This window comes from Strix aluco, chromosome 5 (assembly GCF_031877795.1).
Source record: "Strix aluco isolate bStrAlu1 chromosome 5, bStrAlu1.hap1, whole genome shotgun sequence".
NCBI classification, from domain to species: domain Eukaryota; kingdom Metazoa; phylum Chordata; class Aves; order Strigiformes; family Strigidae; genus Strix; species Strix aluco.
In genome coordinates, this window is record NC_133935.1 from 30,804,649 (window position 1) to 30,828,464 (window position 23,816).

Sequence of the window (23,816 nt, forward strand, 5' to 3'; positions counted from 1 at the left end):
CAGCTCAGATTTATTTTTAGGTGCTCCAGTCCTGTGCCTTTTTTCCAGTAATTCTGATCAAACTCGTTCCTGGAACTCAGGAACAGGTTCAGCCACAAGACAGCGCTTCCTGCGTGTAAGATGTCACTCCCAGCAAGGATGCCAGGGAAGGAAGAAATGACAGATGCTGGCGTCACTTTATCATTTTCTACTTTATTACTTCAAATTAACAACCACGATAAAGCTCAAAAAAGTCCAATATTTACACAGGAAAAAAGTACAAAATCCCCCCCAAAGTTCTTCAGGTTTTTTTTTGTTTTTTTAAATTACAAAGTAATAAAAAGTTTTGTTCTTTAATTAAAAAAAAAAAAAGAGAGACAGTAAGAGGGGTAAATAAATTAGGAAAAAAATAGGGAGGAAAAATAAAGTGTTAAATAGAAAGGATAAAAACAAACAAAACAAAGACTAACCCCACCCTCCCCGCCCTGCCAACAACCCATCGGCTCCACACTACAGTGACAGTGTGTCTGCTACAGGCCATAGGTCGCAGTGGTGATCATTGTGTTTCAAAGCCCCAAGTGCCAAGAAGCAGCTTGAGTATTCCTAAATTATATTTAAAAACAACTAAACTGGGGGGGAAGGGGGGGGAGATGGGTGGGAGAGGGCAGGAAAGGATTGTGCATGTATGGTGGATCTTACTTGGGGTTGCATGAAGGAAGGAGAGAACAAGAGCCATCGCTCTGAAAGAACACCAAACTCCAGTTTCTGTGCGCCCCTCTCTTCTCCTCAAGTCCCACACTCTCTCCGCAGGAATTAAAACAAGTTTTAATTAAAAAAAAAAAAAATAATAGAAAAACACGCACAGCCAGACGAAAAAGAGACCCCACTGCAGGGATGGGAAGTGTATTTCTCCCTGTATTTCAGCTTCAGCCTTCCCATCCTCCACGGGACCAGGTGCCTCTCCATAAAGATCCCTTGGTGCGTGAGGACCGCTCAGATCAGGGAAGTCTGGCACTTCACCCGACAGCCAAAAAAACACAGCGCAGAGAAGCCACCCAAGGAAAGGAAGTCCGAGTCAATTATTAGGCTGTTGCCACAATTCCCCTCACAGCTTAAAATTTATTTAATGCTTGAGAAAATAAATTCTGTTATAATAATAAAAATCAGACTTCTACCATCAAGTGTGGCTGGAATCTGATTCCCTCCTGGCCCACAAGGCTCCTGAAAAAAAACCAAAAAAATCCAACACCCCCCCCCATCCCCTGCCCTCAGAAGAAAAGGAGAGCAAAGTTAAAATTTATATGGCTAAAAACCATATGATTTGAAAATAATAATTAAAAAAAAAACAAAGCAGGAGAAGATATCCAAGAAAAAAAAAAAAAACAAAACCAGGAGCAGAGTCAGGAGAGGGAACTGGGGGTAGCCAGTGGGCAGTGGGGGCAGTGGTAGGGCCGGGGTGGGGCTGGGGGGGCAGCGGAGGTCTTCCCGCACAGCTCCCGCGTCGTCAGCTTCTTGGAGGCGCTCGCGCTGGGGGATGCAGGTGGCCCCCTCGGAAACGGCTCACGCCAGCGCAGGGGCTCGACTGCTCGTCGTTGGCAAAAAGAAATTCTGTCGGGTTTTTTTTTTTTTGTTTTTCCTCTTTTTTAGTTTTTTGTTTGTTTTTTTGGGGTTTTTTGTTTTTTTGAAAGAAAAATACAGTGAAGACACTAGAAAGAGAATTAAAGAGAGAAAAAGGGAAGAGAAATTAGGAGAAAAGGCTATTCCCAGTGCTTCCAATGCCAACTGGAGCATAACAAGTCAAATCAGCCCCTTCTTCTACACTCCTGCCACCCCTCAGAGCTACCTTGTCCAGCTACTGTCGTTTCCTCTACAAGAGGCACTTGCTAGCTGTGCAGTCTCGCACACTTGATTACATGCTCAGCACCCTCCTCCCCAACACTATCATGCTGCCAGAAAAGCATTCATTAGGAACTATCGAAATAGGTCCCCAGCCCAGCACCTTCTCCACCCTCCTTACTCTCCTGGAGAAATGGAAGCTACCTTCATACCCAAGATAGTCCATCCCCTCAAGGTTTTGGTGGACAACCTCACTCTTCCCTCTGAAGCCAAAAAACATCTCAGCGTAAGGGAAAGGAAATGTACCAATCCCCCACAGCAACATTAAAGCCTTAACCTAATCCCTACTGTCAGCAATTCCTTCCTTGGGGGATCCCAGGCACAAGGACAGGCTCACCTAAGCAAACACTGGTCCAGTGGCAATTGCTCCTCACTTCCCAAGGTGATCAAATGGCACACTTGTCTACAAGAGAAAAGGAAGAGTGAGTAACTAAGGAATGGAGAGAAAGCAAAAGGCACGAAGGACACCAGAACAGAGAGGCTGTGCATTTCTCTCAGGACATCCTCCCTCCCGAGAGTTTACTGTTCCACTTCTCCAAACCACTGCAGTCTGGAAGACAACCAGATGAAGGTTTACTCCAACAAAGCAGAGCTAAGACGACAGTACTGAGCATGACCTCAAGAAAATGCGCAACTGAAGAGCAAAGGCGTAACCTGGTACCACTCCCCTCACCACACTAGAAGCTTCAGACTCATGTCAGCTCCAGCAGATCAGGTAATATCCACTGCGGGGCCCATCTGGGACATCCAGGCCAAGGCCACGAACATTGCAGCTGGGACTCACCTGTGATGCTGAAATCCGTGACACTTCTTGCCGTCCTGTGAGGTCAGATGAGGAGACATTGGCAGGAGCTCCTCGGTGTAACCTCATGCTGACCTTCCGCTCCCTGTCCACTCTTGAGATTGCTCTGGGGGACGTGTTTCCTGTTGGGGCAGAGAAACATGAAACAAGAATATCAGTCAATAGTTTTTGGCTTCCATCCAACAATAGGGATGGCACACTCCCCGAGCTCTCCCACCCCACTCACCAGACTGCTGGATTCGGGAGGTGGGGGTGGAGGCCATGGGCTCAGTGACATTGCGAAGACGGTTGGCAGTGGCTCCAGCAGGCGGGCCGGGGGGCAGTGCTCGCGTGGCTGACCCCCGGAGTTGCCCCATCCTCTCTTCTCGTTCGTGCTCTCGCCGCTCCCGATCCATATCCTCGGGGTTCCGGGCTGCTCCCTGAGGAGAGAAACCCCCACGCCGTGCACGGCTGTCAGGCAGGAGAGACATCATCCCCAGACAGAAAACACACAATGGTACATCACGCCAAGAAAGCGAAACTCCATCCCCATAACATGTTCTCCACCCACCATCTTCCACTCCACCCAGAGAGGGCCTCATTCTCTTCCATGAAGAAACAGGAAAGAAAGGGTATGGTATGACAGCTGTTACTGCAGTCCATATCTGTGTCCCGCTCCAATATAAGTCTCTCCTGAAAAATTATCTCTACCTACCTATCTACTGACACATGCTACATCAGACACACTCACTAATATAACCGTAGCTATACCCCCCCGAGTTAGCACCACCAAAAAATTCTGCCTCTTTTCCATGACTTTTCCATCTCCATGATACAAATCAACCCCTGTCCCTCCAGCCCTTCTGCCACACAGACTCACAAATTTAAGCATGTTCCAGTCAAAGACGTAGTCGTAGGAGAAGCCTTGGCGGTGGAAGAGGTTGCGGAAGAGCTGCCGCAGGTACGAGTAGTCAGGTTTATCATCAAACCTCAGTGAGCGACAGAAGTTGAGGTATGTTGAGAACTCAGCTGGAGGGAGCAGAGAACAGTTGGCGGTTGTACACCATCCAACCCCCCTGGTCCCTCTGCGGAACCACTGCGGCCTTTCAGCAGCAGCATGCTGGACCAGGACGGCACAAACACAAGAGCTGCATAACCAAAACAGAGCCTGCTGGTTGCAGTGCTTTGGCCACCGAGAAGGTCCCGTCTCGGAAATGCTCACGCATGTCTCTCTTCTGGCTGCTTCTCCAAGCGAGAGGTAGCAAGTCACAGAGCCTGCTGAAGGAGGCTAAGAATGCAGGCGTAAAGAACTGGTGGATGTGAGTTTTGGGAGGCTCAGCTCAGACCAGAGGTCCTCCTAGCTCAGCAGCCTGTCTTAAGCAGTGGCCAGAAGTAGACAGCTACAGAGGAGAAAGACTTGGGCAAGCATGTCTGACACTTACATTGACATTAGCCCAGCTTCCACCTACTTTCAGCTCAGGAAACTTCCTGATCTGGATGTGGTTTCTAATTATTTAGTAACCCTCAGTGGAGCTCTCTTCCACATAGCTTCCCAATCTCTCCTTGAACTCCTTTAAGCTTTAACTATCCACAATATCTTCTGGAAAGGAGTTCCACAGGTCTACTACCCGCTATGCGAAGAACCACACCGTTTTGTTTTGAGGCTAGCAGGAACAGCTTTGTTTATCTTCCAATAGAAGAACTGGGGCCACCAAATAATCAGCTCCAATCCAAACTTCTGGAGGCATAGCAAGAATGTAGACTTTTATGATCTCTCTAATCACCTCTTTTCCAGATTCCAGCAAACTCATCGCTTGTATAGACATCACCTCACCCTTTCGGCCTTTCCTGGACCTCTTTCCAGTTCTTTCACACCCTTTCTGAAATAGCAGGATGGACCAGAGCTGCATAGTGCACGCAAGGTGCGAGTAGGCCATGGGTTTATGCACACTGTTGGGGCTTCTTTTCTTTCCTAGTAATTCTTAACATCTGATCTGCCTTCCTCAATAGCCACTAAGCACAAAGTTGATGCTTTCACAGAACCATCTATTGTAGCTGCAACAGCTCACTGATGAGTGGCACTGGTCAGCTCAGAGCCTACTACTCTGCATGTGACATGAGGACCAAGCCTTCTACTCTCTCCTCACATACATTACTCCACATTTACTTACAAAGAACTGCATTTGCCACTTCATTGTCTAGTTATTTCTGGGATTCATCACAGTTGGCCCTCATCCTCATTACCCAGAACAACTCATGATCATCAGCACACCCCCTCACCTCACTGCTGATCCCTCTTCCAGACTCTTTCTGAGGTCCTACTCCCATGTCCTTACTAACACAAGGCTTGACTCTCCACAAAAACATCTACGTTTCCCACTTCTGAACCAGAACTGTATCACCACCAGTCTCTTATCGTTCTCATCACTGGTGTCAGCAGCACATCCTGGTCTGGGGGAATTGGGCATTGCCCTTCAGGACTCAAGACTCCACGGGGTTTCAGCAGGAGAGCAAGCCATGCACCAGACAAGACAGACATCAAGATGAGAGCACTTACAAGGGTACCCTTTGCAGAGCACCTCAATGGGCGTTGACATCTTTTTCTCGCTGATCCTCTCGTACTTTTGGCGCTTGGTGGCAGCCTTGAGGCCCTGCCAGGGCAGCGAGCCCAGGTTGAAATACATGAGCACGTAGCCCAGGCTCTCCAGGTCATCACGGCGACTTTGTTCTGTGGGAAGAAGTTACGAAGGGGTGAGGAGTGAGCAGCAACCGAAACTGCTTTGGCAGTCACGCAGCTCTGGAGGTGAACACGGAACAGAAGAAACAAGCCCTCCCTCTTCTTTGGTAGATTTCTACGGATGGACAAACTTGTAGAAGACATTTCAGTACAAATTCCTGCAGGGATGTTCATACTGCAAGAGCTGAAATGCTTCTCTCCCCATACAGCCCAACCCACTTCATAAATGAATGACTACCTCCTCACTTGGACAAGCCTTAATTCACACAAGAATTCAACAGCTCAAGAAGTGCTGCAGTGACACTGCCTACTTTGCTCTTCCCAGTCCCGGAGGAAGGGCACCTACACTTCTCCACCCAGAATGATACTTCATCCTGACGATTAGTCATGGCAGAGGTAGTCAGGGAAAGACAAAGCTAACAGAGGTAAGTCCAACACAACCCTTTTGAACATATCTTCTAATTAACCTGCTGATACTCTCTACACAGGGCAAAAACAAGGAACTAGCGACTCCTTCTTGTGGTAAATAACTTTGTTGATAGTTCAGAGAAGCCTAACATGTAATACCATGCAAAGATCTTTCTGGATTGGTGGCGTTTTTCAAGCTGTGGAGGAAATAGGCATGAATACAGAGGTACAGTTTGAACAAGAGGTTCCCCTCCAAATGGGGAATGACTGTGTAACTGGCATCGCTACCAACTCTACTCAGAGCAAGGGTTGCCCTTAACATGCCATTGTAAGGGCTGGCTTTTAGATGCTTATTTACAAAACAAAAAAGACTGTTTTCCCCAACAAAAACATTCCACATTGAACTTACTCTCTGGAATGGCCAAGCCATTTTAAGTTCTAAGTTAGCTCAAGATGGAGTTGACACAGAATCTCAGCAACTGAAAATGTTGACTGGTTAACTTCTGAAACTCCTCCAACATGCTTACAAATTCATTTATAGATTTTGCCAAGAAGCTCTTGCCCTTGTTCCCCTCCCAAATAAAATAAACACTGAAGAAAGTACTTTGCATCTTGAGGAGAAGAACTTACATCAATAACAGAGAGGCAAAATGTGGCTTGAGGGAGAGCACAGGGTAGAGGGAAGACTAGAGATTCATCTTTTAGATTCATTTACTACTACAGCACATTTTGCCAGATTCAGTGCCACGTCCTAGAAGATGCTGCAGATTATGTACTGGCCTGTGGGTTAATTTTCAGTATCAGTTACATGCTACTACCTGTTCCATCCAAAGGCCAGTAGATTATTACAGCTACCTCTTACTCTGCTAGCTGAACTGAACCCTGATGAAGGAGTAGCTGTAGCAGGTCACAGATATAGATGTCCAGATGTACCAATGCAAGGTGTGGGTCACCACGGGCCTTTCTTCTCCTGCATGCCTCTCAGTCACCTCGTGTTTTTGAGGATTAGGAGGCTTGGCAAATTAAAAATAGGGGGGGGAAAAAAACCACCACTGTGGTTGCAGAAGAAAAAGAGGGTGTCATCACTCCATAACTGAGAAAAGAGAGCCTTTGGTTCAAAGCACATGAAATGCCATGAAAATGCCATGTTCCAAGACAGAAGTAGAAGAGAAAGCAGACATGCAGATCCCCAAAGCATCTTACTTAGAGCATGCAGAAATAACAGCACTTTTTGACCTCACTAACTTACTGCCTCAAGTTGCCCACTTTAAAGGGGCTAATACTTCCTAATCTTATCAGGCTGCTGCCAAAGACAACTAGATGAGTGGCTGGGAGATGCTTAGATTTACGAAGGGAGAAGAGAAAAGAAACCCACAGTTTTGCATTTAGCCTAGGGCTGGGATACACTACTCTCAGAGGGCTGCAATTATACACTATGCATATCAAATAAGTAAAACTAAACACTGTTTGATAATGACCTACATCCTGAGACAGGAAGCCTGTGGAAATGGGAGTCAGAACACACATCCAGGGCCTGAAAGCACAGGTGATGAAGGTAACCTCAATACTGCAACTTGCCAGTCCTCAACTTATCCATGATGTAGCTTTAAAGCCTGTAACTGTGGATTTCCTGTCTGGAGCACGGAGGTGCCCCTCAGAGGAGTAGGGAAAGGCAGGGCAGGAACCAGAGAAATCTACTCAACAGACAAATCAGCCTTCTAGAAATAAGTAAGGATCTTGCCTCCAAAATCTTGCTTGAACTCCACACTGCAAAGGTAGGCTGGACCACATGCACCTCCATTTGCATGGAGCACAGCAGCTTTGAGCACAGCCACTGACCACATCCAGAACAACAGGAGACGTTCTGCAACCATGTGTCTAGACACAGTCCTAGATTTGGGGGAGGCCAGGATTCGAGACTTGAGGTTAGGGAGACTGAAGTCCGTGGGGGATGCTACATGTCTTTACTGGAGGCAAGGAGAGGAGTTACAAAACCAAACTGGGCAGCTCACTATCATCCATTACATGCATGCAAACACACCTTAACCATGTCTTAACACAGCAATATGATCAAGGAAAAATAACTGTAAGCAGGACACCCAATTATTAAAATGCTGAATTATAAATGTCTGATTGTGTCACATCCCTGAAGTATCATTTCTCAGGTACATGTGGCCACTGTAGCCCACTTAAACTTAATTTCAGTGAGATTCAAATCCATGAGGAGCCTGAAGTACCAACATGATGGGTCCCAGTTGTCAAGCTACCTCAAACCATTGTAGCTGTCTTTCACCTGTAACCCTCATTACAAGACCCTGAATTAAACCTTGGATAATGAAGAACAAAAGTTCCTACATCCCATTTCTTTGTTTCATCTTCAGCTACTATTACACATCCCCAAGCTATCTCCAATTTTTTTTTTTTTTTTTCACCTGGCCTCATATACCAACAGCCACGGGACACTAGATAACATTAGACAGCAAAAGTGGAGTGTGTAATGAGAAAAAAAGTTCACCTCTACACACCAAAGAAATATTATACAACATCACTACTTTCCTCTTTTAGAAGCTTGACAATCATTGACTAACTCTCACAGCATGCCTGGGACGCAGGCAAAAGATCTCACTTTACAGTTTGAGAAGAGAAAGAGAAACACAAGTGACGTGAATGCGTGCCCAGAGCAAGTCAGTCCAAAAGCAGGATTACAGTCATGACCTGTGACACCACATCACGCTTCCTCTCTCCATTTTATTTCAGCTTCTCAACTCCTACAACAGATGAGGGACTGCTACTTTTATAAGACACTCATCCTTTCCTCCCTCCCTCCCAAAACCCCTTCCAACATAAAACACAAGGTTGCCTTCCCATGCAACCCAGCATGACCTCTCAAACCCAACCCACTCTGCAAGCGATCTGGTGCTGGTTCCCTCCCATTCTCAGGGAGATTCCCAGCCAGCCCACACCCTCAAAGCAGGGTCCTCAGAAGGAGCCGAGTCAGGGGTGAATAGCAGGATGGTGAGCCACCTGGGGAAGACATGCTTGGGCAAAGACAGGAGACCGAGGACTGGTTGCCTTGGATGTAAGTTTTGTGACAAAACTTGTTTTTTTGCAGTGTAAAGTGCCTCCTGGTCCCCAAGGACAGTGTTTCCCCCCTACCCTGATCCTATCCAAAGCGATGCTTTCCCTTGCAGGACTCCCCAGAAAGCAGCTGTCTTCACTGGGGCCAGCTCAGCTGCAAGCAGTCTTAACCAACCAATGTTTTTCCAACTACATACTCGGATCTGATTTTGCACATGCTGGGACTACACTTCCCCTTCCTCTCCCCACTGCATGGCAACAGCCTTTAAAAACACACAACAACCTGGAATGGGTGACAGAGGGCAGGATGAACAGAAGAACCTTATGCTCTGCACAGCCTATACTGATGCCAGACAGGACATGCATTTGGGGAGGAACTGCCCCCAGACTCCTGTTATCCAGACAGAGCCCACCAGGCTTCTTCCAAGACTGTCTCCTGGGCACCCCTGGGCATCTATTTCAGACTTTAAAAGCCCCAGAGGGTACAAGGGACTCTCCTCCCCAGAGCATGTGAAAATTGACTGGAATGCATGAACCAAAGCCTGCACAGTCCAATGACTCCCCCAACAGCAAGTCTCCAGCTGTGGAAATCCTCCCCGATCTCGCCTCCTACTTTTTCACCCGGTCACTGAGAAAAGAATGTGTTTCCTCCAGACATCGGAATGCCCAACCCTTAGCTTGCACATTCAAATAAAGGCATTTATTCATTTGCTATTCCCGTCACACGAATACCCCAGCACCTGGTTCCTTCCCTCTCCCTAAACTGCATTAATGTAACATTAAGACAGAGAATTTAGTCTCTGAAAAGTGAAAAAAATTCAGAGTGACAGTTCCCATGGCAATGCTGTTAACTCACAAACGTGTCTGTCATACACCCTGTGGCAAGGTCTTGAGAAACAGGAACTTCAGCTGCAGCCCTGACACCCCCATCCCCTTTCCTCTGGGCAAGTCATGTAACCTTTATGCCATTCAGGGGAACTATCTGCAACGTGGAGATAATACACCCAAGACCTGTTGCGCACAGTAACTCACAGCCAGACTTTCCCAAAGCAAAGGGCATGAAGAGAGCAACGGCTGTGCTCAGACCGATGGCATATGCAATTTGTCCTTGGATTAGTGTTCAGACATTGTTTGTTCATCCTGATACACAAGCCAAACACCAGTAGTAAAGGGCTAAGTTGGGGTGGGATGAATAATAAAGTCCTTCAAAATAAAACCAACCAACCCCATAACCAGACATTTAGCCTCTCGTGATCAGTTCAGACAGAGCAAGCATACAGAAAAGAATCGACAGACATAGTAGTGAGAATTATTTTGTGCATGTCTCCTTGTGGCAGTTACCATGGCTGTGGAAATCTTGACTGAGAATTCAATGGAGAGTCAGTTATATATAAGCAGGTCAAGCCAAAATACAGAACACCAACTCGGAAAGCTCTATGAGAACTATTTTTACTACGTGGAAGAGGTCAGGAGATCACAGCCCACTCTCAACACACAACACTCCCCATTTCAATATAAATAAAGCATTTTCAGTCTACCCTTATACACTACTAAGCAACAAAGACAGTGGGAAACTGCTTTATTTTCTGCAGGTCAAGTCTTGACTCCAGATTTCTGAAAAACCATCTGCAAGAGGGGAGAATGGGAAGCTTTCCTTAGGAAGAATGAAGACATGAAATCCTGTGGAAGCTGTTAGTTCAAAGGTTTGAGTTCCTTGCTCCAATTTTCAAATTCCCAGCTTATACATTTCAGATTAAGGTCTCCCAGAGATACAAACTGAGCTGCAAGCACAGGAGCTACTTTCCTGAGTCCACAGGCAGGGCAACTTCAGTGTTTCTGCTCTTCGGCTTTGCCAACCAGTAGCAGAACCTAGTCAGCCTGCTCAGAATGGACCCTACTGCAACTAAGAAACTCTCACAGTGTCGACAAAGTTTAGCCCAAGCAGGGAAACAGGTCACACACTGGAGAGAAGTATCTGGTCAGGGAACAGAGAGAAAACTTCCAAGAGGCTTCCACCTCTGTTCTTCAGAGCAACCAGGTGTTGTGCATCAGGGGCTCATTCCCAGGACAAGAGTTTGGGTGACTTCACAAGGTTTAAGTGCGGTGGGTACTAACCGGCACAAAGTTTTTACAAAACCTGGGATGATGGCCATCACCTGTGTAAGACCTGACTGATCTCTTGGCACTCTTTCCCAGCCTAGTTTTAGACACTAAAAAGTGTCCTAGCCATAGACACTAAAAGCAGAGCCCCACCTCCCTAAAGCTGCCTCAGTCTCTCTCAGTGGTGAACAGGACAGCGTGGTTCACAGAAATGCACATATTTTGAAGGCCCATGACAGCCAACCCTCAACCACAAAACCTGTACATCCAGGAAGTAGGAAGCCTCCCCTCATTTCAGCTTCTTGTACATTTCCAGCACATGGCCATCCTGGTCCTCAGTGGTAAGTAACAGGAGTACCACCATACTGCAAGTGGGCCTGTATCCTCCAGCTCTGACAGCTATAGAATAATCACTGATGAAGGCACTCAGGAGTCAGAGAGGTTTCAATTGCACGTACCCCTAAAGGCTCAGTGCCTGCGAATGTCTCCTTGACATATCTAATCAGCCTGCAAAAATTGTGCAAGTCAGACTCAGTAGCAGGAAAGTCAGTGAGGTCACAGCCTTGCTGCTGAAAAAGGGCCCCACTGTACTAAGCAGCGCACAAACACATACCAGTAGACAATTCAGGAGCTCAGAGTGCCACAAAAGGCAGGCGAGGTAACACAGGCACAAGAGTTAAGTGATTTACCCACCATCTCAATACAGGTCAGCAGCGGAGCCAGGCACAGAACCCAACCCCCTCCTCCTTCTGGGGACACACTACCTCCCCCAGAAAGCCCCACACCAAGGGGTAACAGCAGGCTCACCGATTCCCAGGTGGGTGTTGATAGAGGCATAACGGGCTGTGCCAGTCAGATTCTTGTTTTCCCGGTAAGGGATGTGCTGGTGGGTCCGGGCGTCTCGGTACTTCTTAGCCAAACCAAAATCAATGATGTATACTAGGTTGCCTTTTTTGCCAAGGCCCATAAGAAAGTTGTCTGGCTTCACATCCCGGTGGATGAAGTTCTTGGAATGAATGTACTCAATACGGCTGATCTGGAGCAGGGGAATAAATAAATAAATAGTGAGACAAGCGAGAAGGTAGCTTATCATAACTACATCTGTTAAAAAAAGTACCCTGTCCAGGACACCGGCCTGTCAGAGCAGGGAAATGGACACTTTGCGGAGAATATCAGAGATGACAGCCAAGGAAAAAGACACCCTCTGGAGGCAGAAGGATCTGGAGATGAAGAATGGAGATGGAATTCAACCCTGCACACCAGCCCAGGCCTCAATCTGGGAAGGTCACCATTAGCACCACAAGGAAGGATGAGGAGCAAGTTCATACGGACTAAAACTCTGAGCTTCAGTATTGACACCAGTCAACTTTCAAACTTAGCCAGGCTGGAAAAGGAGAGGGTTCAGAACAGCTAAAAAATCCTGGGCACAGGCAGTTGAGTCGAGATAGGTAGCGATGCCAGTCGTTCATCACACAGGCAAAAGCATCTATGCACGCAATGCTAATACAGGGTGAGCAGCAGGAGAAAGAAGGAGGGATGCAGATCAAGAAAAGCCAGCAGTGCCTAGGTTCCAGGCCCCCAGCTTCATCAAGAAATAGAAACCTGGCAGCCACTTGCTGCTAAATGAGAAAAGCCTGGGATATAACAGTTCTTGAGCAGAGGGGATGGGAGGAAGGGGGGGGGGGGGAAGGCATGGAAAAGGAGAGTAGGCACAAATGCTTCAGAGGAAACTCACCATCTGGTCTGCCAGGAGCAGAACTGTCTTGAGACTAAATTTGCGGGAACAGAAGTTGAAGAGATCTTCTAGGCTAGGCCCCAAGAGCTCCATCACCATCACATTATAGTCCCCCTCTGCTCCGCACCACTTAATGGAGGGGATACCCACTGGGGAAAGAGAAAGATTAAGCCCATGGAACAGAGGAAAACTGCTGCATCCCCTGCTGAGAAGATCATATGTAACACCAAATCATTTCCTTCCTAAGGCCCTACAGAATAATTTCCTTCTTCAACCACTCCCCCAGTCCCATCCTTTCATCCCCATCTCACCTCCTCCCTGCATCATCTTGTAGAACTTGCTTTCAATGTGGAGCTGGGGATGCTTGGTTTTGACACATTCCAGTTTGATGGCCACCTCTTCACCAGTCGCAATATTGGCTCCTGCATAGAAATGAGGGTGAAATGAAGATTGTGCAAGCTTCCACTGAAGCTAAACACTTTTAACAAGGCCCATACAGATGCCAAAACCTTCAGATTTGCCCTGAAATTTATTCTCTGTGACAGAAATGAGATTCAGCTACTTCATACAGAATTTCCAGCACTGCCATTTACAAAGGCAAGCTGAGAAGGCAGCACATGAACAGGAAACCAGCTCTGATCCTGCAGCCAGGCTAGAACAACAGTCCTACAATGCGTTAACTGCCTTGTTATCTCAAGAAAAACGCCAGACTTTGGGAGGTCAATCTGTATGTATCAGCGGTACCTAAACCAAGTGGAAGTTTTAGCTGTCCCTGACCATGTACCTAGCCCTTGAACCCAAGCCAGCCCCCCAAGCAGTGATATGGAGCACCTCTTCCAGAGCAAAATTACTGGTTACCTGAGGTACATGGTTTCAACAGAGCCAATTAGTTCAGGAGGAGACATTGCTAACATTCCCAGCTACCTCTGGTTTCTCCACAGCCCTGACCTGCTCAATACAGACAATTCCCAAGATCTCCAGCTTCTCCCTGTCCTTAGGGCTTTAATAATACCTTTATCTTTTGCCAACACAGAAACATTTGCTATATCCTAAATTAGAAGGATGAAGAAATAAACTGAATCCGGTACTGAATTAGGCTACTCAGACACCTTTGTTGAAGGTATTGCTAGTGATACAAACCCACCACCCCACGCGCTTCTTTCTGAAAAGAACTGAGCTGCCAGCCATGAAAGTCAGCACTCTGGTCCCTAAGTGTACTGTCAAAGGAGGAACAGGCTGGTTTTTCTCTTGTACTAGCTCAGAGGATTCCAGATGTTTCACATCATCCTAAAATGGAAAGAATGAAGATCTGTACACAGGTCACGGGAACGACACTCAAGACTTGCTTCTCTCTCCCATGCCTGCCCTGCACACACACCTCTTCCTTGTATCCGGAAGTATTAAAAGTTGCACTCAAACGCACATCAGAGACCAGCTCTGATCATGAGCAGCTTACAAACACTCATAAAATAAACTACTCCAAAACATGCATGCCAAACACGATCTGGAGTCAAAGGTGATGTTTTACAGATATTCCATAGCTAGTTTTGGTAGGTCTGGTTAATTCATGCCTCCTGATCCCTGTGATAAGATTTTCAGAGTCCACAAAGACAGCTGCAGATAGATCTCTCCATCCATCCTCTTTCACACACCACCTCCGCAGCCAGGGGCCAAAGAGGAAAAGGAAGTGTTCACACAACTGGATCCCTTCCTCCCCCCCCCAATCCTAAGGAGATCCATCTCCTGTTGAAGAGTTCTGGTTGTACACAAAGTTAGCCAAGAGTTGCCTGCTAGCAAAAAGACGTCATCTAGATACTACAGTGCCACATCAAGACAGACAAGCTGCTAGGAATTTGTAAGAGAAGAACAAAAACGATCAGGGCCTAGAGGGATTGATTTACTAAGAAAGATTAAAAGACCTAAATATGTAACATAGACAAGAGATACAACTAAGAAGGGTGGGGAGGAAGAATGGGACATGACAACAGTCTGCAAATATTTGAAGGCTGTAAACACTAAGGAGGGAGAGGAATTATTTAGGGTGCTCTGAGGGAGGGGAAGGAGGAGCAATAGGATGAATTTAATAAGGGTTTTTACTCAAGAGCCAGGAGAAGGGAAAGGGAAGAAGCCATCCTGAGCTAGAGCCATTTGTCCTATGGTTACTTTTGGAAAGATGCTAATATTTTCCACTTAAAAAACTGCTGGCCAGAAAAGCAAGTCTGTGCATTCCCTTCACTCCACCACAGGACCCTTCTTACAAGCATCAGGAGTGCAAGAAGGAAAAGAACAGGAAAAGGGGCTCAGATCACAGTAAAGAATGTGGCCCTGGACCAGTATCTACCTTTTGAATTAGTGTTCAAACACTGGCCCTCATTTGGCATGGAAACACCCAGGACAACCAAACAGATAAGAGCCCTTCCTTCCCTTCTCTCTTTCCCCTGCCTTTGTGAAGACTTTCCTCCAAATACTCTGCAGCAGCTCCCTTGTCTGTTCCCTGGGGGAATTTTTCCCTCTCCCAGTCCATCTGCTGACACACATGCAATGATAAGTCTTGCTGACTTTTGGCAGCAGTAGCATTAGCATTTTGAATGAACCCTACTCCCTGAAGTTGAACAGTGGAAAGATAAATGAGTTCTCAACTCTACATAACCCTGTGTGTTTAGGAAGATGACGATGCACCCATCTACTAGGCTGTCTGCAGGTGGGGAGTGTTATCTGTGAGCATGTAAAGCAGGGAAAGGAGGGGTAAGCATCAAGAAAACTTAAGATTCTGCAAAATGTGTATATGCCATTCAAATTATCAACATGGCCTTCAGCCCCACACTCTCCATAGGCCCAGCACAGGTGTTACGTCTCTTAGAAAAAGAAGAAACAACCGTGTGGCCTGGAACAGCAAAAGTAGGAGCAATCAGACCTAATGAGGAACTATTCTTTGCTGAGGGGGTCATCGGCTGGACACTTTAAGCTCGCCCCCTCCCCAAGCCCCCATATGTCTTCAGGTTGCTCCCTCTACCATTTTTTGGCTCGAGATCTACCCAGACTGAGACCACCACAATCAAGGAGGGAATTCATGAGCAGGAGTCTCTCCAATCCTTTGTTCCACGCTTTAACCACCATCTTTTTTAAAGATACAAGTACAAAAGCAACAGTTCTCCGCTCCCTCTCCAGACTGGAAAGCACCACAAACGCAGCAGAGCCTGCCTAGCTTCAGCCACTCAAGAGACGTATGTAGGATTGGGGATAATTCCTAACATCCACCCCCAGTCTCGCTCTGCTGTGGGGGCTGCACAAATTCAATTCATTCATCACGAGCTGTTTGAAACAAGGCCCTGGGGACAGAGGATGTCACCGGCTCAACAGGATCTTTTTGGAGTGGAAGCCTTGCTGCATGTCTGATACAATAAACACTGCCCTCTCTGCGCATCGTGGAAGCCAACAGGCACATCCCCCCACTCTCCCACTGTCCGATCCCCTCTCACCAGCTTGGCACAGGAAGAATGGAGGGCTGGGAACAGATGGAAGAAGTCAGATAGGGCAAGAGAGAGTTAACAGGCCAGGAAACAAAGGGAAGGCACTCCCCTCCCAGCAAGGGAGGAGCCTGCCACCGGGAACTGTCCCCAGCCAGCACAGGTCCCAGCATGCTTTGTCTGCCCCACCATCCCAGCGTCCGCTCCAGTGCATCCCGGCCCCAACGATTCCTACCACATCCAGCAACCCGGCCCTGCCTCTTGGCCAACACCTCTGACAAAGCACCTCTCCTCCAAAAGGTCTCAGCAATTCCTCTGCAAACTGGGTTTTGCTCTTCTGAGTGAACATTTTTAGAGGCAAATGGACTAGCCAAGGCCCATGAGCAACCCAATCTCATTTTCCACCCTCCCAAACCCACACTGGGGGGAAAACTCCCCTAGTACATCTACCCTCATGGGCATGGAAGCAAGGCATTGTGCTTTAAGCCCCAGCCGAGGATTAACAGGAGTCCATCCTTTGTGTCTGCCCATGTACAAATTTGAGTTTTCTTCTGACAGGAAAACCCAAAAACGAATCCCAAAGAGCACAGTATGCAGTACCCACTGGTTACAGAGCAGGTGAAGGTACTAATGTCCTGAAAGAGAGAAGCTGGGGATAAACCATGCAGACCATGCTCGCCTTCAGAGACAGACAAGGCTTGTCTGTCCCTGCTCTGTCTCCACACCATTATCAAGAGAGAGAACTGCGAGGTGAATCTGGCGCAGGAGAGAAGTCCTCGTGAATGAGTCCCTCTGTCTGCAGAGCAGACCGTGAGAGGATAGCATGAGCACAAGCGTCCTCCAGACGCACCATCCCAATCCCTCCAGGCTGGGGAGTCACCCAGGCTCCAAGAAGTCTCGCTATCACTGCTTCAAAACACGCTGGCTTGCACCTCAACGAACATCACAAGGGCTTTGATACTGCATTCAAGTAACTTGGTTGAACTAGGCAGCTGGAGGCATCCCGCTGTGCTCACCACACTTGGGCACTGGGGCTTCCTCTGACTCATGTTGTCTGGTTACAGGCAAGGCGGGCACAACCCCTTCACCAGAGCCTGTCTTCCATGCCCCCTTTGCACAGGTGGACAACCTGTTACATGGTGCAGAGGAACACAGTATTGGGCCTCTCCATTCAGTACCTCCCTTCTTTCTCCACGGGTACCCCAGATGTTTTGCAAGATCCTGACAATTTATACTGTCCTAGAGAGGGCCTGGAAAGCTTCAAGTCCTAGCATAGGTGGAAAATGCTGTGTGTGGGCTATCACCCCTCAATCCCTCTGTCATCTGAGACACTAACTGGCTGGAGGGCCACATAGGAGTGGCATACAGGAGTAGGCTGCAGCAAAGGCAGCACACAGTGGAACTGGGATCCCAGATCCATTATTTATCATCTTTGTTCATGCTCTGGATAAAGGTGGCAACAAAGCCTGTTACTGATGATTCCCACAGGATACTTAATCAAGAGAGGCTGCCAACACCAATCAAGAGAGAATAATAAAGCAAGAGGGACCTGGAGATAAAAGCCAGAGGTAGAAAACAGAAGGTGATTTACAAACATGGGGAAAAGTAATCTGAACTAGAGGTATTCAACGAAAGAAACTCAGGGAGGGATGGGAAGATGTTGCTGAACCTACGATACAGCTGACGGTGCACTAAGGCAAATTCTGCAACGCGATACAGTGTTGGTGATGGGGGAAGCCAAGGAGACCCAAAGCAGTCTATGAAGAGGCATCACATTACAGATCACTGAAGGGTAGCCCTTCACTGCCAGGCACTGGAAATGCCACACCTCAAATGCTGTGTAAGCTCCAAGCTGCTCAGCAGATGGACAAACTCGGAAAAATTGGAGGAGCAGCAAGAGTGAGGAATGGTGGATGTACTGGGAAGCAAAATACAAACTCAACTGAACAAATTAACAGTCAAGGAGCGCATGACAACCATCTGTAAGTACCCAAAAGGTGCGAACACCAAGGAGGGAGAGGGTAATCATTCTGCTGGCCTGCAGGACTACAGCTAAACAGGTAGTGGTAAGAACTAGACGACAGGTAAAGCCACACCAGCTCTCATGGAGGGATTGATCAAGCTACTGGGTAGTCTCACCACTGGCCCCACATGGTTTGAGCCAATAAAAACATCAGCAGGCAAAGCATCAGGGAAGATATCTACACATCAGCATGCTGGCTTGGAAGAACTTCTCCCCAAGTGACCTGCCGTGGTAAAAGGAAACTCATGGGCTCTATCCATTGAGCTCCCAGCCCAGGTCATTCCAGACATTAACTCTAAATCCCATGACAGATCTAACAGATCTGGGCCTCAGGACTTTAACCAGGCCAGTCTCTTTGACCTGTTTTACACCTCCTGGTCTCAGCCAGGCCAGTCTCTTCGACCTGTTTTACACCTCCTGGTCTCAGACCTCTCTCACAGGTGCTGGACCACCTCTTCCACTACCAATTTTCCCAAAACTTTATTCCTCCTACCCTGAAAGAACAGCCATCTTCTCCCTTTCCATCACCCACTTTTTGCAGAGTTTATACCCACATACACCCAAGCTCAAGAAAAGAAGGCAAAAACTGGAGTAGGGTGTATGACAAATATGCCCTGAGTAGTCCCAATCTAAATCAATCTGATCAAACACCACTGTGTCTTCAATATCTGCGAGGCAAAGCTGAGCTCATACCACTTTCTTTTCCATCAGAAGACCCACAGCAACTAGCAGCATTCCTTGAAGGTCTCTTCCTCTCCACCACCTCTAAACTTACACAATGCCCACAGATATCAACAGGCAAGAAAAACAACTCCAAAACAGTGACACAGCTGAGAAAAACACCCTTGCAGGTGGAAGGACAGAGACTCACACTCACCTAGGTAAATGTCTCCAAACGAGCCGCTGCCAATCTTTCTGCCCAGACGGTATTTGTTCCCCACTCGAAGCTCCATGGTTCAGTTGTGCTGAGAAAAGAAGTACAGAAAGCACTGCGTCAGAGCAAAAAACAGGAAGTGAATCATGTAAGACTACAGAAGAGACCTCCCCACTTCACCCAGAGGCTGGGTACAGTTTTTAATCTTGAAATACTTCCCTTTCTACACAGTCTCTATCCCCTCTCCTGATCTCCTGGATGTCCAGGGACAACGTGAGCTAGAAACACTGCAGGAACATGACCCTTTCAAGAATGTCTTCCACATTCTCATTATGGGAATGAAGAAGGATTGAACCTCCTCCCCACCATTTTGTTCAGAGACTGGGCAGGGGGGAGGAAATTCCTCCTAAGGAGGTTTCAGTGGGTGAGCACACTGCCATGAAGAGAGATGGTACTGCTCCTTGTAACCTACAGGACCTGGCACCTGGGCAGTGATAACCATGTGAGGCACCAGAAGGGACAGGAATCATAAACCCTCTATATGAGAAGGAGCGGTGTCTGGCCCAGCCCAAGACCAGCACCTCAGTGACAGTGAAGTACAGGACCCAAGAGCTGGAGAGACAAACAGACTGCAAGGAGCAAGGCGACACCACCACCCCTAGGCGTGGTCAGCGCAGGGAGGAGACATCTCTGAGCTGAACTGAACCTTGCGAGGTGCGCACTGACCAGGAACACCGCTTGATTATCTCCACACACTTCTGCTGATGGGATCACAGTCTCCTTTGGTCTACCTGAGCCTCTCCATCTCTGCTGCCTACCTAGGCATGTCAGCTGTTTGTTTTTAGCAGCTCTGGCCTTTCCTCAGCCCTTTACCCGAGGTGATTAGCTAACCGTTTGACCTGCTATACCCCATCAACATGCCCAGGCTTAGCCTACTCACCTTCCACAGAAAACCAAGCAGGTAGAAGGACCACAGCCACAGAGCTTGTTCTCCCTGCCAACCTCAACTTCTGCTGGAAACACTTTGGGCCAAACTCAGTTCCAGTAGTTCCCCCATTAACAGTCCCCTTTTTTTTGCCCCTTCTATGGCCACCAACTTATTCCAGGAACCACGGCTCCTTCCAAGACAGCCAACATGTCTCCTTTTAGAGGGATTTGCCACACTCCTAATTTATGCAATGCCACATTATTAGCGTACAAAATGCAGGCACAGAGCCTGTTGGGGACAGGAAAGGTGAGGAATGATTCATGTTTTCACAAGTAGGTGAGAGGAACTTTCCCTTGCTGGAGCCTGCTGGAAAGGAAGTATCACTGAGGGAAAGAAGGGAGGAATGGCCTTCTGAGACACAAGCACAAAAAAAATAATCCCAGCTACAGGATTCTGGGCATACTATAAACCCACAGCTACTTCTCCTGCCCCAGGAGATGGGATTACAGAAAGAGGAATGGAAGGGCTATGGAGACGTACAGGGAAATAATCCTATCAAGGCATTCAGGGGACATTGTGAACCCTGAAAGCAGAGCTCCAGTCACCAGAAACCACACACAAAACACTTGGAGGTGGAGTCCCCTCACCTAGTATTTACTTATGCATGTGGGTTTCTGTGTGTCTAAAGTCTACAAAACCCTGTGGCTATTTCTGACTTTCTTACTACAAGGAATGTAGGCAGAGCCTTGGGAACTGAACCAGAAGGCAGGCGTACCTGGGTGAGGGCGCAGCAAACAGACATGATTTTTATCCGCTGCCTGCTGTTCTGTATAACCACATTAACATACATCTGACTTGCTTACACTCCTACTCCAATAAACGATCAAAGGTCTGTGTCCCCAGGAACCCGTCACACCACTGTCAGGAAGACAGCTCTCAAACCTCCTTCCTTCATGGCCATGTTTGCCCAGGCCTGCGAACCCTGAGCACTTCCACTCGAGTCCAACTCCCAGCCGGGGCAAGCACAGCCGAGCGAGCTGCAGAGGCCAGGCAACAGGCCCCAGAGGGGTCACCTCCACACCAGGGCACAGCGGTTACTGCTCTGCCACACCACAGTCCCAAGCCTAAATTTGGTCCCACCCTTCTGGGACAGGCAGGAGCCAGGTTAAGAAGGGTTTCTCACACAATGAGGCAGCAGCCCTTCTAGCTGATTAAGCAACAGGCTCCAAAGGGGAATCTAAAAAATGCTCCGGGGCGAGGGGGTGGAAGCGGGAAGCAGGATAATGGAGTGAAAAATCATGGTCTCGAACAGCTGTCATTTTGCCTTATCTCCCCCCCAACACACATACACAAGTGTGCTTAAAAAACCTGGGTGGAGGACAGCCAGAGAGCAACAGCCTGGATTCAGGGTAAGGGGGCACGACACACCCCCCTCCACCCCCAACAACTGCTCCAGGAGTTCACAAACATCTACCACATTTGCTTCTACTTCACACACGTATCCCCACCGTCTACAGCTTCCGCCCTTATCATCTGATCTTCAGATCTACTGTTACAAGAAGAAAAAAAATTTCACATGTAAAATTTATATTATTATATATGAAATTTATATTACTCTCTCTATATTATTATTAGGTGTAACATTTAAAAAGCCCTCCCTCTGCCCTCCCCCAGCAGGCTTAACCCCCCCTGCCCTGCCACCCTTCCTGCGCTCTCCAGCCAAGGCAGCGCTCCCAGGGGCTGCAGGGCAATCATTTAGTTAAACCATTTAGTTTTCCATAAGGGATTAACACACATACAACCTCAAAGCGAGTGTGTGCTCTGCATGAGCGTTTGCATACATGAATATCCAACATTACACAGACACCTACAATATACTACACAGCCTCAAAAAAAAAAAATACTATCCAGCCACCAGCGCTGCTTCCTCACACACACCATTTTGCACCAATCCCCTTTTATATAATATAAAATACCCACGTACAGGCACAAAGGCCATTATATAAACACACGATACAAGTTGATCTCGCACCCCTGTGCTAGTGCTGATGGCGACCAAAGATGCAGGGACCATCTCGGGGGGGCGGGGGGGGGGCGGGGGGGCGGCGTGCACACACACAGGAGGGCCACCTCGGTCCCACCTGAGGGGGTCGGGAGTGAGAAGATGCCCTGGCTAGCAAAGGCCACGCAAAACCAAATCCACGGCTCCATAATGGAGGCTGCTGAGCCCAACACCACTCCGGCTTTCAGGAGAAGTGTGGGGAGCGGGGGCTGCTTTGCCCATACACCATAAAGGCTTTACATGGCTTTTTGTGCATGCGTGTGTGTGAAGGGAATAAAGAAAGAGGCTGGCAAAACAGTAATTTGAACTGGCTTAAAAATGGGAAGGGAAAAGAAAAATCACATTTTGATTGAAATGCAAAACATCAAACCCCTCCAGACCCTTTCACACTTACAAAAAGGAGAGTAGCAAGTAAGATGGGGGGGAAGAGAATCCCCACGTACATTTGGACTACATTTTAGCAAGAAATAGCCACAAGAGGAAAACAGGGGGAAACAAAAAAAAATAATAAATATGTCCCTTACACCCCCACCCCCTACAGGCAAAACACTACGCGAAGACAGCCTTACCCGGGCTGTTATTTTTCCGGGTAGGTAACAAAAAGCAGCCACCCCCGGGAACAGCACTGAACTTCTCCTCGTCGGCCCCCTCCCCGCTCCCGGCCGCGGACCCCCGCCCCGACCGTCCCCCGCCCCGCACAAAAGGAAACACCAAGCCCTCACCACCACCACCCCCCCCAACGCAGACCCCCCGAAACAGGCGATGAGGGGTGCTGGGGAAGGAGACAAGGCGCATCAGTGAGCGGGAGGGGTGGGGGGTTAAATCACCCAGGGGGCGGCCCCCCGCGGGGACCCCCGCAGCCCCCCGCCGAGAACAGCACGGCGCCCCCTCCCCGCTCGCCCCGGCCCCGCCGGCAGGCAGGCAGGGCCCCAGCAGGGGGTGAAGGGGAACAGGGGGGGAGCCCCCCCCTCAATCCGTCGCCGCCGAAGGGGGCGACCCCCTCCCCGCGCCCCCACAAAAGAGCTTTTGTCCCCCGCTGCCCCCCCCCCAGCCCGGCGCATCGCGCCCTGCCCTCCCCTCCCCTCCCCCGCCCCCTCCCCCTCCCTCCGCGCACACAAAGAGCCGGAGGGGCCGCCTTTCCCCCGGGGTTTGCGCCCCAAGATGGAGGCGGGCGCCCCCCATACCCACCCTGGCGGGAAGGGGACCGTGTGGGGCTGCTGCTCCGCCGGCTGTCAGGGCGCCAGGCGGCCGCGGCGGGAAGGATGACGGAGGATTGGGGAGGGCTGGTGGCGGCCGTGCCCGGCGCGTCCCTCCTTCGCTCGGCTCGGCTCAGCGCGGCGCGGCGCTGCCTGCCGCCTCCCGCCCGCTCGCCGTCCTCTCCAGCCGGCGTGTGCTCGGCAGAGCCCGGCGCTCACCCAGTTTCCATTGAGCCCCGGAGCCAAACCCACTGATGTCACCCAGCACAGCCCCAGCCCTCCTCCTCCTCCTCCTTCTCCTCCTCCTCCTCCGCCCGCCGTTAAAGGCGCAACCGCCCGCCGCCGTTCCCGCTGCCGTCCCGCCCGGAGGCCCCCTCAGCCCCGGCGAGGGGGAGGTCTACCCCCGCGGGCGGGTTTTGGGGGACGTTTCTCCCCTCAGCAGCCGCCGGGCTCCCCGCGGACGGTTCCTCCTCAGCGCGGCGCTGCAGGGGGGAGCGGGGCAACAGCCCGCCCGTGGCACCCCGCTGGTGAGGGGCAGTGGGGCAGCCCCAA

General features: G+C 49.1%; 1 protein-coding gene across 1 annotated transcript; it reads right to left on the minus strand.

The window, feature by feature from the left end:
* Positions 1 to 172: 172 nt before the first annotated feature.
* Positions 173 to 23,468, minus strand: CSNK1E (casein kinase 1 epsilon). The gene is made up of 11 exons (XM_074826650.1): positions 23,257 to 23,468; positions 19,082 to 19,169; positions 13,026 to 13,136; positions 12,715 to 12,863; positions 11,787 to 12,015; positions 5,214 to 5,384; positions 3,537 to 3,685; positions 2,904 to 3,096; positions 2,660 to 2,799; positions 2,213 to 2,278; positions 173 to 1,685 (listed from the first exon to the last, which is right to left on the minus strand). The coding sequence occupies exons 2-10, from the start codon at positions 19,155 to 19,157 to the stop codon at positions 2,246 to 2,248; spliced, it is 1,251 nt and encodes a 416-aa protein (XP_074682751.1). The 5' UTR covers positions 19,158 to 19,169; positions 23,257 to 23,468; the 3' UTR covers positions 173 to 1,685; positions 2,213 to 2,245.
* Between the last annotated feature and the right edge of the window lie 348 nt (positions 23,469 to 23,816).